The 13,831-nt window shown below is 44.4% G+C and overlaps 3 protein-coding genes across 3 annotated transcripts; all 3 read left to right on the top strand.

The window, feature by feature from the left end:
• The first annotated feature begins 1,271 nt into the window (after positions 1-1,271).
• Positions 1,272-5,414, top strand: LOC141829445 (protein SUPPRESSOR OF MAX2 1-like). The gene is made up of 3 exons (XM_074716911.1): positions 1,272-3,000; positions 3,242-3,539; positions 3,606-5,414. Exons 1-3 carry the CDS (start codon positions 1,724-1,726, stop codon positions 5,169-5,171), a joined length of 3,141 nt encoding a protein of 1,046 aa, XP_074573012.1. The 5' UTR covers positions 1,272-1,723; the 3' UTR covers positions 5,172-5,414.
• A 3,064-nt stretch (positions 5,415-8,478) lies between these two features.
• LOC141828817 (protein GLUTAMINE DUMPER 3-like) lies at positions 8,479-9,025 on the top strand. The gene has a single exon (XM_074716205.1). The coding sequence runs from the start codon at positions 8,513-8,515 to the stop codon at positions 8,915-8,917; it is 405 nt and encodes a 134-aa protein (XP_074572306.1). The 5' UTR covers positions 8,479-8,512; the 3' UTR covers positions 8,918-9,025.
• Positions 9,026-9,835: 810 nt separating this feature from the next.
• On the top strand, positions 9,836-13,808 carry LOC141830103 (BTB/POZ domain-containing protein At3g05675). The gene is made up of 2 exons (XM_074717590.1): positions 9,836-10,309; positions 12,310-13,808. The coding sequence occupies exons 1-2, from the start codon at positions 10,151-10,153 to the stop codon at positions 13,624-13,626; spliced, it is 1,476 nt and encodes a 491-aa protein (XP_074573691.1). The 5' UTR covers positions 9,836-10,150; the 3' UTR covers positions 13,627-13,808.
• Positions 13,809-13,831: the final 23 nt, after the last annotated feature.

Raw genomic sequence — 13,831 nt, 5'->3', positions numbered from 1 at the left:
GTAGTCGCAGTTTCTCTATTTACCTCCTCGTAAATAGTCGTAGAGTTGACTGTGTGGAGCCGCTGGAGTGGTAAATTCTACTTTTTGCTGAATAAGTAGAAAAAGAGATATCATTCCACCTTTTACAATGATATATATATATATTTCTTTAAATTTCAAGTATCCAGATCTTTAGAGATTCGACTATTCTTAATGGTGAATGACTTTTTTTCTCTTGTTCGTCGTCCACTAAATAAATCCAAAAATACTCATATTAAAAACCACCAATAACCAACCTGTCATTGTAAAGAGTCATACTCTACTTGAGTACTAGTGCTTCGTATGCACAACCTCTCTAACAGGTGAGGGTCACTCGATCCCACTTAGATAATCATATTTTATACTATTTTTCATAATTTTTTTTTCAAATTGAGCATGTATTTGTTCTAGGGTTGGATTGAACTGTGGTGCTATGAAAATCCACCAAGCATCTTACCGTTCTACGATGTTCGGGGGTGTTACGGTGACACATGACTAGATGAGGGATCACATTAGGGTTTCAATTATTTGAAATCCCGAGGATGATCATGTTGAGCTTCTCAAAGTTGCCGTAGAATTTGAAACTTGACTTTTGAAGTTAAGTCGTCTTCCTTTTAATAGATTGACTCTATGTACGAACTCTGAATAAATCTCAAGAACATAAATAATAAATATATATATATATATATATATATCAAATTTTCTAAATCTTTTGATGTCGTATCATATTTTCCTTTTTAAAGTTTGAATCATGGAAGATCGAAACGTCATTATTCGTTTATTTATTTATTAAAATAATAAACTTTAAACTAAGGCAGGAGACAAAATTCACAAACGGCACATCTTCGTCGCGAAAGTAGTGTGACACGGAAGAAAATAAAATAATTTTATCAAAATAAATAAATAAATAAAAATAAGTTTTAAAAAAAATTAAAAAATCAAAGTCGTTTGATTTAGATGGATCGGATAGTTTGAGGTGAAAATAAAATGATTAAATCCTTTTTTTAAAAAAATAAATAAAACAATATTTGAAGCCGTGACACAGAAAGTCAAACGCGTCTGAATTATGAGTTCCCATAATTGTCATTTTACTTAATAAATATTATTTTAAACCCTTTTTAATAATAATAATAATAATAATAATAATAATAGAAATAAAGGGAAAAAAGAGGAAAATTTAAGTGTGGGAAAGAGACAGGGGAGCTTTATTTACTTGGGGGAGTTGAGGTGGTGAAGGGAGAGGACGATGGCTTTTGGTCTGTTCCAAAAATCCCCTTTCTCCCCGTTCTTCGCGATCTCGCAGCCCAAATTTCAGTGCTAGAGAAGGAAAGGGGGAATAGGAATGTGCAGCGGATGAGATGGGAGAACAAGAAGATTCTGTTCCTCCGTTTTGTTGTTAGATCTCAGTGCGCGCGATTTGTTCTTGCGACGGAAGAAAAAGAGAAGAAAAAAAATTAGATCTTTTCTGGGGGTTGTTGTTTTTGTGGATTGGCTTCTTGAGCCATCAATTCTTTTGATTAGAATTCGTCGCCTGTGTGTTTTTTGTATGCGAGATCGATCGATCTGTCTGCGGGGAGAGGAGGAGGTTTGTTGTTGAATTGTGGTGGTTTTGGATTAGAAAAGATGAGATTTTGGCGACCGGAAGAGTCGTTCCGATGATTTCGATTGATTAGGAAGGGGAGAGAGAGAGAGAGAGAGAGAAGAGATGAGGGCAGGGCTGAGCACGATCCAGCAGACGCTGACGCAGGAGGCTTCGAGGGTGCTGACGGAATCCATCGCTGAGGCGGCGCGGCGGTGCCACGGGCAGACAACGCCGCTCCACGTAGCGGCGACCCTCCTCGCCGCCCCCGCCGGCCTTCTCCGCCAGGCATGCATCCGGTCGCACCCGCAGTCGTCCCACCCCCTTCAGTGCCGCGCCCTCGAGCTCTGTTTTTCTGTTGCCCTAGACCGCCTCCCAGCCGCCAATCCCGGCCATGCCGCCGAGCCTCCCATCTCGAACGCGCTCATGGCGGCCCTCAAGCGCGCCCAGGCAAACCAGCGCCGCGGGTGCCCCGAGCAGCAGCAACAGCCACTCCTCGCCGTCAAGGTCGAGCTGGAGCAGCTTCTGATGTCGATGCTCGACGACCCCTCTGTCAGCCGTGTGATGCGCGAGGCCAGCTTCTCCTCCATCGCTGTCAAGGCCGCCGTCGAGCAATCCCTCTCCTCATCTTCTTCCTCAGCCGCCGCCGCCGCTGGACCCGAGCCGTCCGTTATTTCTCTCGCCGCTGCCTCTCCCGCTCCCTCCACCTCTCTCCTTCCCATTCTCAACAATCGCGCCGCCGCCTCCCGCAACCTCTACCTCAATCCCCGCCTGCATCAGCACCAGAGTAGCAACGGCGATGCTGCCCCGATCGCTGCCGGAGGCGCCGCTGATCATCTGCGAGCCGAGGAAGTGAAGCGTGTCCTAGACATCCTCTCGAGATCCAGAAAGCGAAACCCCATCCTCGTCGGAGACTGCAATCTCGACTCCGTGATGCGAGATGTGCTCCAGAGAATTCAATCGACGGACGCCTCATCGCCGCTGCGGAACGCCCAAGTTGTCCCCTTTGCAAAGAATCTCGCCGCAGCCGTCCCCGCCCCCGACCATTCCCAAATCACCACCAAGATCAGGGAGCTCGGCAGATCGATCGAGTCCACGATCAGCAGCGGCGACCGAGGCGTGATCGTTGATCTAGGAGACCTCAAATGGCTCGTGGAGACCCCAGGTGCCGGCTCCATCCAACCACAAAAGCCAACCATCTCTGAGGCCGGCCGGGTGGCAGTGGAGGAGATGGGAAAGCTTCGGAAGCAGTTCGAAGACGGCGGCAGTCTATGGTTCATCGGCGCAGCAACTTCGGCGACGTTCATCCGGTGTCAGGTGTACCACCCTACAATGGAGAACGACTGGGATCTTCAAGCCGTGCCAATCGCATCGAGGCCATCCCTCCCCACCATGTTCCCAAGGTTGAATCTTTATTCTTCTCTTCCTGATCTATACGAGAAATCCATGGATGAGCAGTACATTCCCCTATTTGAACACTGATTACTAGAACCTATTGTGTTCTTCACTATTCTGGATTTTTTTTTACTGTTTTGGATTCTTCTGAATGAATCAAGAACCTCCCAACGACAGAAATCCTTGTATCTCTGCTCTACCTTCTTAGATTCTATGGTTGAATAATCTATTTCTGGTTCAACTTTACAGGTTCGGAGGAAGTGGCAACTCTGTAGAGGGCCTGACAGCATCTAAAGGTATAGTGGGCATAGGTGCCACTGTAGTTCCCCTTAGACGAGCACCGTCGAGCACGGATCCCTCTTCTGGAAGAACAGCCCTTTGCCCACTGTGCACGGAGGGCTATGAGCGCGAACTGGCCAAGCTCGTCGCCAAGGAATTCGAGAAGTACTCTGCGAAGCCGAACGAGGGCGAGGGACTGCCGCAGTGGTTACAGGTTGCCAAACATAGCAGCGCCGGCAACGCCATGGCCTCTGCTGCTCCTCTTCAGGTCTGAATCAAGTGCTGATCGTATATCTGTGACAAGGTTGACAATGTGTGCCGTGTTCTTGTGCAGTGCAAGGAGGAGGAACTGCTCTGGAAGAAGAGCACCGAAGAGCTTCTGCGGAGATGGAGCGAGACTTGTTCCAGGCTTCATCAGAATCACCGTCCATCGCCCATTGGCTCTAAGCTGTTCTTATCTTCAGCACTGTCGAAGCCGCCTTTCACTGTTCTGAGATCGCATCCATCATCCGAGCGAACCCTGCGAGAAGTTAGTCCTCCTGGCAGCCCAGTGAAGACCGATCTAGTCCTCGGCAGCTCAGTAGCTTCCAATTGTTCACCGGAGAAGACGCACAGGGAGCGACTCAAGGATTTCAACGGGTGCGCGCCGGACGCGTTCCCCGGTCAGCAGAGGGCCAAAGTCGCTGCCATTTCTGACACGGACATGTTCAAGAGGCTACTCAAGGGGCTCACAGAGAGAGTCAGTTGGCAGCCGGAAGCAGCTTCAGCCGTCGCCGACGCCGTCATGCGATGCAAATGTGGCAACGGAAAGAAGCGGGGAGGTGCCACTAAAGGCGACGCTTGGCTGCTTCTCCTCGGACCCGACAAGGTTGGCAAGAAGAAGATCGCCAGCACTCTGTCCGAGGTAGTTTTCGGTGCTGGTCCTGCGGTCATTAACTTCGGCCGTGCTCCGTCTGCCGTCGACAATGGCGAAGAGTCGAATTTAAGTCACCGCGGAAAGACGCTGATGGACCGAACTGTGGAAGCGGTGCGGAGGAACCCTTTCGCCATGGTCGTGCTTGAGAACGTAGATCAAGCAGACATGCTGACGCAGAGTAAGATCAAGCAAGCGATAGAGAGGGGCCGTCTCCTCGATTCGAATGGCCGGGAGGTCAGTTTAGGGAGCATCATCTTCGTCCTCACTGCAGATTGGCTACCGGAAGAGCTGAAACACGCATATCATTCCTTTGTCCAGTATGAGCAGAGCATACTCGATTTAGCTTATGGTGGAACGGAGCTGGAGCTTACGACTGCGGATCGGCCTGGGAAACGCCGTCCAAACTGGGTTTGCGACAGCGACCAACCAATGAAGCTGAGGAAGGAGTCTTCCCTTTCGCTTGATCTGAACTTATCTGTCGGAGTCGGAGTCGGAGTCGACGCCGGCACTGCCGAGGCTGGGGAAGGGTCAAGGAACTCGAGCGACATCACCACCGAGCATGAGTACGATAAAGGCAGGCTCGCCGTTAACAACCCGCCGTCGTCCTTGCCGCCGGACTTCCTTGAGCTAGTCGATGAAGCCGTGACATTCAAGCCGTTCGACTTTGCTCAGCTCCGAGGTCACATTCGCGAGTCCGTATCGGTGAAATTCACAGCGATCATGGGCCAGGGACGGGCGATAAGGATCGACGACGACGCACTCGATCGAATAGTAGGCGGTCTGTGGCTCAGCGGTGCAGTTCTCGACGAATGGGCTGAGAGGGTGTTGGTTCCTAGTTTGAGACAACTAAGAGACAACTTGAAGGCCGACGGCGCCGGCCTCCTCGTCATCCGGCTATCGACGGTAAAAAGGAACCTACTGCCCAGAAGTAGAATCAACGACTGGTTGCCAACGACAGTAGCCGTCGCCATCGCCGGCGATTAGAAACCCCCGGCGGTGAACTTTTTTTGAAGCAGTATGTATATACTAGTTCAAAAGGCAGTTCCTTTTAGAGTTAATAAAGGTGATACTCATCACAGGTATAGTATATATATAGTATAGTATAGGTTGGAGAAGAAGATTCATTACGATGATAAGAATAATCTGTTCCACAATATTCTTTTTTTGTTGAATTTGTCCTGAACGTGTTGTTCTTCATCACTGATCATATAAGAACATAATGGTTTCTCTGGCATTTCATATTTGGCTGTGATACGGTCGCCATGAATGATCTCTCTCTAGCTTTGTCTCGAGCAGTACGATGTCACAGGGCTTCATCAATGCTTCATCTTCCTAGTGAGTTTGTGGTCCTCCAAGGGACTGTTGTTTCTGTCGGCTCACAGTTGGATTGCTGGCGACACCACAACCATTGAAGAAGAACCACTGGCCTTCTGCTGCGGATGAGGATGAAGGTGAAACCATTTTTGCTCGAACAACATTTCATTTATTTACAGGTCGTTCATTGGTGCACTGACTCCGAGCAGAAGAAGAAGGGTGTCAGAGGAGGAGAAGATCCATTTTCCATAAAGGAACAGTGGGAGAGAGATAGCGAGAGAGAGATTGAGATTGATCAAATCTTTAAAATATTAAACAATCATCATCAATTCAGTCAATTAATGCTTGTTTCTCCATTGAAACAGGTAGCTAAATTAGTGGTTAATTAAGGGGTTGGAGGACCACCTTAACTCTGAAACAAGACAAGTTAAGAAGATGAGGAGGACCTACACTCCACTGTGGGTTCATGTGGTTACATTGATTGCCTTTTCTTTGGCCCCTGTCCATGATAAAATAGCATTAATAGGACCTCCATAGTTTATCCCGCTGATACTTGCGTCTTAAAATTTTCATTTAGAAAAATACTTTTTAGTACGCCATAGTTAGAATTCAATTATCACTACCATTAACATTCTTGGCTTGGCATTGAAGTTATTCTATAATTAAATATTATTCTGATTTGATGCCGTAGACAGTCAAGTCATCAGTCAAGAATATATCACCTCAACCTTTGATGATCCCGTTAACGAGCGGATCTGAGAAGAAAGAATTAAGTGAAGAGGTCAACGAGGCATCGGGATTTTCAACAGATCACTCCGACGCTTAAATCAGCAAAAAGCAAGAATGAAAAAGAAGCAGTACATGAAGTGAAGAGAATTCTAAAGAGAGAGTCCTTCATGCCTACGGGGGTTTATATAGTAGCTGAAGAAAATATTCCTTCTGTCATAGAAGCAGACTGTGCAATGTCTTAAGGAGGCAGATTCTGTGATTTACTAACAAATGAGTTAGTAATACAATATTAGGGGAACCATCTTTGATGATCTCTAACCACCCCGTGGTTTGCTAGAGCTGATTTTTCTCATCTTTTGACTGTAGATACAATTGTGCGGAAGATCTAGGGGACCAAGTCTGAAAATTTAGTAACCGTTTACACGTTTGATTGTCCTTTAATACTGAAGATGACCAAGCGGGGCTGAATAATTGGAGGAGGTCAGATCGGCTGAGTAAGGTGATGCAAGGACGCAATTACCAACCTCGATTCAGATACAGAGACACCACCGAATCACGATTGATATCAAGAAAATCAAAGATCGGATACAGCTCAAGCACCACCGAACTCTATATTTTCTCTAGAAGAACTCTCAATGTTGAAGAAGAGATATCTAACTCATAGAATAATACTCTGCTTTTTATTCAACCATTACATATCCTTAAATACATGTTATCTTTTACTAATGCATTTAAGTCCCATTAAGTACGTACATGCAACTAGGGAGAGGAAACAAAAGGTTGCATTGTATTATTTGGCATAGGTGAAGAGTCATCCTCTTTTCTTGGTGCTGAATTAATTGCAAGACTCTTGATCTTCATTCCAGGTAAGCATGGTGATGAAATGGGGGCGTTCAATATGATTTTGACGTTCACAACCCATATCATAAGGCCAAGTAAGTGCAGAGGTCAGAGTGGTAAGGGTCAAGTGAGCCCGAGACATATAGCGGAATGGGACGCGAGCTGACTGAGCAGGTGATCGAGACTCAGTGGTCAAGCTGCGTGGTCAAGCTATGTAGCCGAGCTGTGGGGGTGAGCTGCGTAATGGGTCAGGGTGAATGAGACTGTCTGGGCCGAATGTTATTGTAATTGGGTCGTTCGAAGCGTTACTGGGCTAGTAAAAGATGGTGTGATCGTTGACTGTTGACCTGCCAAATCGGATGCTAGCTCGGATCGGTTATTGACCCATTTTGCTATGTCAGACCAATAAAAACCCGCCATATCAAATATAATTGAGGCCTATTCATGTCATTTTAATGCATCATTAAAGGCCCAAACAAAGTAAATTATACTGGAAAAAGAAAGAAAAACAAAGACTTGGCTAGTCTTCATTTCTCACCACCTTTTTCAATATGTTCCTTCAAGTCTTCGAAGTAAACGTTAATATATTCTTATAAATATCTTATATTTGATTGTTTTATTTAGTCCCATTAATGATTAAAAATGATAACTTTGAAGTGCAGTGCAACAGTAAAATACTCAGAAAAATAATTAAGATTAAAATTTAAATGGGATGAATATCGTAGAAGTTGATTTTTAAAAAGTTAAATTTGACTGGAAAAACTCTTTTTTTTAAAAAAAAAAAAAATAATTCTAGAGGTCTTATTTTTACGGTCAAACGGCAAGCATTCACATCGTTATCTACTTAATTGACTATCATTGACATTCTTTGCTTGGCGTTGAGGTTATTCTATGGTTAAATATAATAATTAGGCCTGTTCACATCATTCTATCCCATCATTAAAGGCTTAAATAAAGTAATTATAATAGAAGATAATCGAAGACTTGACTAGTTTGTCATTTCCCACCATCTTTTGGTGATCGAGTTCTAATTCAATTCGATCTTAGAAATAACAAATGCAAATTTATTCACTGTTTATCACTTTCATTAAAAAAAATATCTCTTTTTTAAAGATATTAAAATAGCATCTACATGAAAATAATTTTATTTCAATATAATATATATTTTAATCAAAATTATTATCTTTTATATATTTTTATGGTCAAAATTATTCAAATTAGATAGTTTTTATTTTAAAACTGTCATGATAATTATATTAGGCATAATAATTTAATTTAATTTATTACGGTGGGATGCCTGCGTATCACTTTAATGCGGTGCATTTAAGCAACACCTGACCACCTCCCTGTCTACGGTATAAATACAGCCACAGGCCTCACATCTCCACGTCTCAAGTTCTCCACCGCATCGACTCACCGGCTCACCGCGAGTTTGCAGCAGCATGAGGGCTGGCGCCGGTTTCAACGCCGACGGCGAGTCTCCCCTGCCCTCCTCCTCCGGATCCAGCAGCGGGGTCGCCCACTCGGCGTGGCGTTCTCCGGTTCCATACGTCTTCGGCGGCCTGGCCGCCACGCTCGGCGTCATCGCCCTCGCCCTCTTCGTCCTCGCCTGCTCCTACTACTGGAACCTCGACTCCGGCGACGTCGTCGACGACAAGCCCCGCGACGCTGATGACTCCAGGCGCCCCGTCGTCCTCGAGGATCGCTTCATCGTCATCATGCCAGGTGACGCAGCCCCCACCGTCCTGGCGATCCCCATCGCCAAACGCGCCGCCGCCGTCGACAGCAGCAGCAGCAGCAACAACAGCAACTCCGACCTAGACAACCAGCAGCTCACCGGCGGATAATTAACCAGTCGGAGTCCCGATCGAAGTCATTGAAACGCCCTGTGCTCATCAATGTCCTTTTGCATGACCAGAGAACGCAAAATTTTGAAACTATGAATCCTCAAATTTTCGAATAGTAGAAACTGTGAATTCTCGATCAATTTTATTTGCTGCGGAGAAGAGAAGAGAAGAGAAGCCAAGTCCCGAGCTGGTTTAATCCTCGTCGTTACAGACTTACAGTTCAGTAAAGTAAAGAACAGGGACGAGGACCAGGAAAAGAAGACGACGAGCACGTGACGAGCACGTGGTGGATGCGGATGCGGCGACCCGAGGGCGTGCGGGAAGTAAAAGACGGCGTTCCGCAACCTGTTACGAAATCTTTAATAACGCGATACGTGTCTTGGACTGATATCGTAACGTCCGCTAAATAAATAAATACCTCCCGTATCGTTAAATTAATCCAGTCGTGCACGGCTCAAATTGGCATCGGACATTAAAACGCTTTGGCCGCGACGCGAAACTAATAATAATAAACGCCAAGTGACGAAGATGTTGCATGGTGTCCACGTATCGGCACCGAAATGGAGAGGCGACAAATAGAGAAGTAGCGGCCGTTACAAGTGGGAGATCGCTTTTCGCCGCCTGATTCACCTGTTCTCTGTGGGCTCTCGGGCTGTAAGTAAAAGGAATAATTATTTATTATCTCGTAAAAAGAAATAATTATTTTTTATTTTAATTACCAACCGTTAAAAACCCAAAACATTTAAACGGGCCATAAATTAAACGGACCGGCCCAAGTAAAGAGCAACCCAAAACAGGGGTATGTTTTTAAAAAGCCCCCTGGCTTAACAATTATTACAGCTATTGTAGCGTTCTGTTTACTGTGATGGGATGGAATGGAAGGGAGAGGAGAGGAGAGGAGAGGAGGGGAGAGGGGGAGGAACTCCACCGACAGCCTTTGCCCTATTCGGGTGGGGGCGAAAAGATCGAGGTTATCCTCGACGACGCCGCGCCCGCCGTCGTCGCCGCCCGCCAGCGCCCCAGACGCGAGCTTCGGCGAAGGGGCCTTGCCGACAACAAGCGGACACGCAACACGGAAGTTCGCCGCCGAAGTCGCTCCCTCCCCGCTGCCTACGATCGCTCGCGAGGAACGGACGAAGTGGTAAGTTAACTTCTCCGAGCAAGGGGACTGCCGCCCTTCTCGATCCCTGCTCACTGTGACTTCGCCCGGCCTGGCCGCGCCACCGAGGTGTAATGCGCCTTCCCCGGAGGCGGCGGCGGCGGCGGCGGCTTGAAGTCGTCAGCCCCCCGCCCGATTCGGCCGCCGGGGAGGCGGTGTCTACATCGCTTGGCTCGCCGAAGGGCTGCGCCAGCTCTATCGGCCCTAGCTCTTCCCTCCCTCCCCTCATCCAGGTATTTAGTTCCAAAGCTCCTTCTGATTTCTCTGCAGCATTTAGAGTTACATTTGCCTGATCAATAGTTGAATGCGGAAATTTGGCTGCTTAATCTTGTCGTTTCATGTCATTATGATACTGACAGGGTACTGAGAAACACATTCCATAATACGTGTGCTTAATGCCCCCGATTGCTAACTTGAACGATCTGAATGTTTGGAAGTTTTCAATTTTGGAATTTAAATGCTACCATAGATCGTTCCTCACCAGTTTAGTATTCATTTGTAAGATTGATTAACCTTGAAATTAAGGAGCTGCCTTGTAGGAAAGAAACAGGAAAAAAGGAAGAGAAAAGAAAAGAAAATCTATGTGAGTTAGGTAGGGAAATTTTTGTTCTTTAGTTTACACAGATAAATAGGAACAATTGGGCGGATGAGAAGGGCATTTACTTCTTTACAGATCCTGAAATCTCTCTTTCTGGGATTGAGATTTATTGGGATAAAAGATCAGTATTACCCATGTCCTATTTGAGGCAGAAGGTAGGGTTGATTTCCGATAACCAACATCAATCAGGACCAATGCTAGTCATTTAAAATGTATGTTGTTTTTCTAATCAAGCAAAGAAATTTACAGTAATACACCCAAATAAGGAAAGAGAACATGTTTTTTGCTCTTTTATTTTTGTTTCTTTGTCTTCATTTTTGTCCATCTTCTTTCTCTTCCCTTCTCCTATTACTATCCAACAAAAGGTTGTATTCGATGCAAGGCATGCTATCAAAATCTAAGAAAGCAATCCATTGAAAATAAGAACATAAATTCGTGTAAGCTTCTACTGCCTTCATAATCCTTACCTTTAGTAAATAAACCCAGAATTAGAGTCTAACAAATGACAAAATCATCTAAATTTTTGACTTTGCAACCAAAACAACTGCAACATAGAAATCAACATAGAAAACTTTCAAAGTAGTTGCAACATAAGAATCTTTAATCATGGCACTACAATATGGACATAAAAGCACACAGATAGTAGCTAACTGCTGAGTCTTTTCCTCTTACATGATCAAGTTATCAACAGAGAGTTGAGTTGGCAACCCTTAGGTTTTGTGTTCTGCTATGTGTTTCGTGTGGCTTTTCTTATTTGTTATTCTTATCATTTCAAATAAACTAAAAACCTCTAAAGTGTTAATGGCGGTGGTGTAACCCCTCATTATCCTTATCTTTGAAGGCTTGTAATAGGTGTTAACTAAAATGTTTTCGTGAAAGATGATAATGGAGGTGGCTACCAACCCCTCTACTTATCCCTCATCTTTAAGGTTTTTAATGAATGTTAATCCTACTCTATTAGGATCAATAGAAAAACTATGTTGAAGATTTTCTTTGGAGATTTGCATCATGTATGTTTTGACATATAATTTGCTTTATCTTCTTCTCTGCTTCTATTGGGCAACTTCACACCAAGGGTGTCTCTTGTTCATTGGGCAGTGCTTATTAGCATGTCTCCATGGTCTCTTTATATTTTCTGCATTTTTAATGTTATATTATTTTCGCTAAAACATATCTTGTTTTCTGTTATTCTATACTTTTCTTGTTCAAATCCTAGTAAAGTACCAAATGCTGCCAACTTTAGTAACAACAAATAAGTAGGGATTTAGCTGCATTCACAAATGCTATCAATTGATAATATTTGGGTTTCAATTAAATATATTTGGAAAGATTTTCTTTAATCCACTTAGTATTGATTGGCATCAATGTATGTCGTGACGTAATCCAAGTACCATGTCTCCTAACACCATGTTGTTTAATAGTCGTAAATCATATAGTTCAGTTTTTACGACTTTGCTTAACGCTTGTTGTTACATGCACTTAAAACTCATCTGAAGAAGTGTTATACCAGTGCATATCTTAATGCACTCTCTAATTTTGAGTACATTTGGAAGAGTAAATATTCTGTTTCAGATATCTTGATTTTTCCTTTTTTGTCTAGAGTTCTAAGACTAAGCCCTTTTTTTCTTTGTCCAGAGTTCTAAAATTAAACCTCCACTGAAGACTCTCATTAGATTTGGAGACCGTGCAACCAGTGATGTTGTTGTGAGGATAAGGACCCACGAAGGTCGCGACAATTGGTTATATTGTCACTCAGGTATTCTCATAGATAAAAGCAAGTACTTTGCCGAGCGCCTATCCGATGACTGGCCAACATGTCAGATCCTGGATTCTAGATACTGTGTTGAAGTTCAGTGTGAAGAATTTGAGTTTAATTCTTATGTAGTTGCCCTCCGCCTTCTATATGCAAAAGAACCACAAACTCGGTATGGCGTAAGAAATACAATTGATATCCTTCAGGTTGCCGTTCGCCTTGGTTGTCATCAGCTGAGCCGCTATTGTATTGACTATTTGGAATCTGTTCCTTGGGAAGAAGCTGATGAGGAGCAGATCTTGAAGATAATACCGCATCTCGGTTCTCAATACGAGGAGATCCTCGCACGTCTCCAGCCAGTCGATCCAATTTCGGTAATTGGTATTTTCATGTCAACTCTCCGCTTTGCTACATCATCACTTCCACAGTCTGTGCGAGACATGAAATCCAGTGCTCAAGATCAGCTCGAGTATATGCTTACCGAGGATGATGATGCTCCGATGCTGACCTCGGATAATCAAGACATTAAGTTGGCAGTGAAGAATTGTGTCAATGATCTTCTAAGTCGATTCAGTTGTCATCTAGAATCTCTTTTGTATGCATCTCAAGAGGCTGTTTCTAAGATAAACATGGAGAATAGGTTGCAGTCCTTCCTCACTGATATCTCATGGATTTGCCAGATCTTGAATAAGATGGAAATGATGAAACATCTGGCTCACTATTGGCTGGAAGCATCTTCTAATATAGTCGAAGTCACTGAAAAAATGGATGCCGAAGCCGACTTACTAGAGATCAAATGGAAAGTAATTGAAGTTACCTCTAAGGTTCTTGACTCGGTTGTATTTGGACATGTGATAGTCCCGACGGCAACGAGGCTACTCGTGGTGAATGTCTGGCTGCCGTTTATGCAGAGGGCGAGGCCTTCGTTTGAGCAACCCAATTCCGATCACGAAGAAGGCTCGACGCTTAAAATTGACTGTGAGATCTGGCTGGGACTGGAATCTGCTTTTGTTTCTATTATTCTCACATTGCCATCTAACAACCAGGCTGCAATATTAGCAGAATGGTTGAAGTCGGAGCATGTTCGATATCCTGACCTTACAGAAGCACTTGAGACATGGTGTTATCGTTCAAAGGTTGCTAAAAGGAGGCTGTCTTTGTTTGATGCCATCGGCAATCGAAAGAGTTCAGGCTTCTAAGTAGAAGTCTTGTATATGCCCTCTAATGAATTCAGATCAGTTTTGTTTTTGGTGCGTAGCTGGTACACCAACACGCTTGGTGGCTTTTGCTTTGAAGAAATAGATCATTCTCTCTTTAAATATCAGAACAAGCATGGAGGAAGAACTTTGACATGGTTCACATTTTGATTAAGCTTGCTTGTGAGAATCTTGCCATTAGGAATTG

The sequence above is a fragment of the Curcuma longa genome, chromosome 5 (assembly GCF_044706935.1).
Source record: "Curcuma longa cultivar G26 ecotype Majalengka, Jawa Barat chromosome 5, ITB_CL_G26_1.1, whole genome shotgun sequence".
Classification (NCBI taxonomy): domain Eukaryota; kingdom Viridiplantae; phylum Streptophyta; class Magnoliopsida; order Zingiberales; family Zingiberaceae; genus Curcuma; species Curcuma longa.
This window is presented reverse-complemented; position numbering and strand designations above follow the sequence as displayed.

Bases quoted from the DNA above. Each gene is read 5' to 3' on its own strand.
- LOC141829445 (XM_074716911.1), top strand. From the start codon at position 1,724: ATGAGGGCAGGGCTGAGCACGATCCAGCAGACGCTGACGCAGGAGGCT. The intron at 3,001-3,241 runs GTTGAATCTTTA...TCAACTTTACAG, and splicing joins CTCCCCACCATGTTCCCAAG to GTTCGGAGGAAGTGGCAACT. The intron at 3,540-3,605 runs GTCTGAATCAAG...GTTCTTGTGCAG, and splicing joins CCTCTGCTGCTCCTCTTCAG to TGCAAGGAGGAGGAACTGCT.
- LOC141828817 (XM_074716205.1), top strand. From the start codon at position 8,513: ATGAGGGCTGGCGCCGGTTTCAACGCCGACGGCGAGTCTCCCCTGCCC.
- LOC141830103 (XM_074717590.1), top strand. From the start codon at position 10,151: ATGCGCCTTCCCCGGAGGCGGCGGCGGCGGCGGCGGCTTGAAGTCGTC. The intron at 10,310-12,309 runs GTATTTAGTTCC...TTCTTTGTCCAG, and splicing joins CCCTCCCTCCCCTCATCCAG to AGTTCTAAAATTAAACCTCC.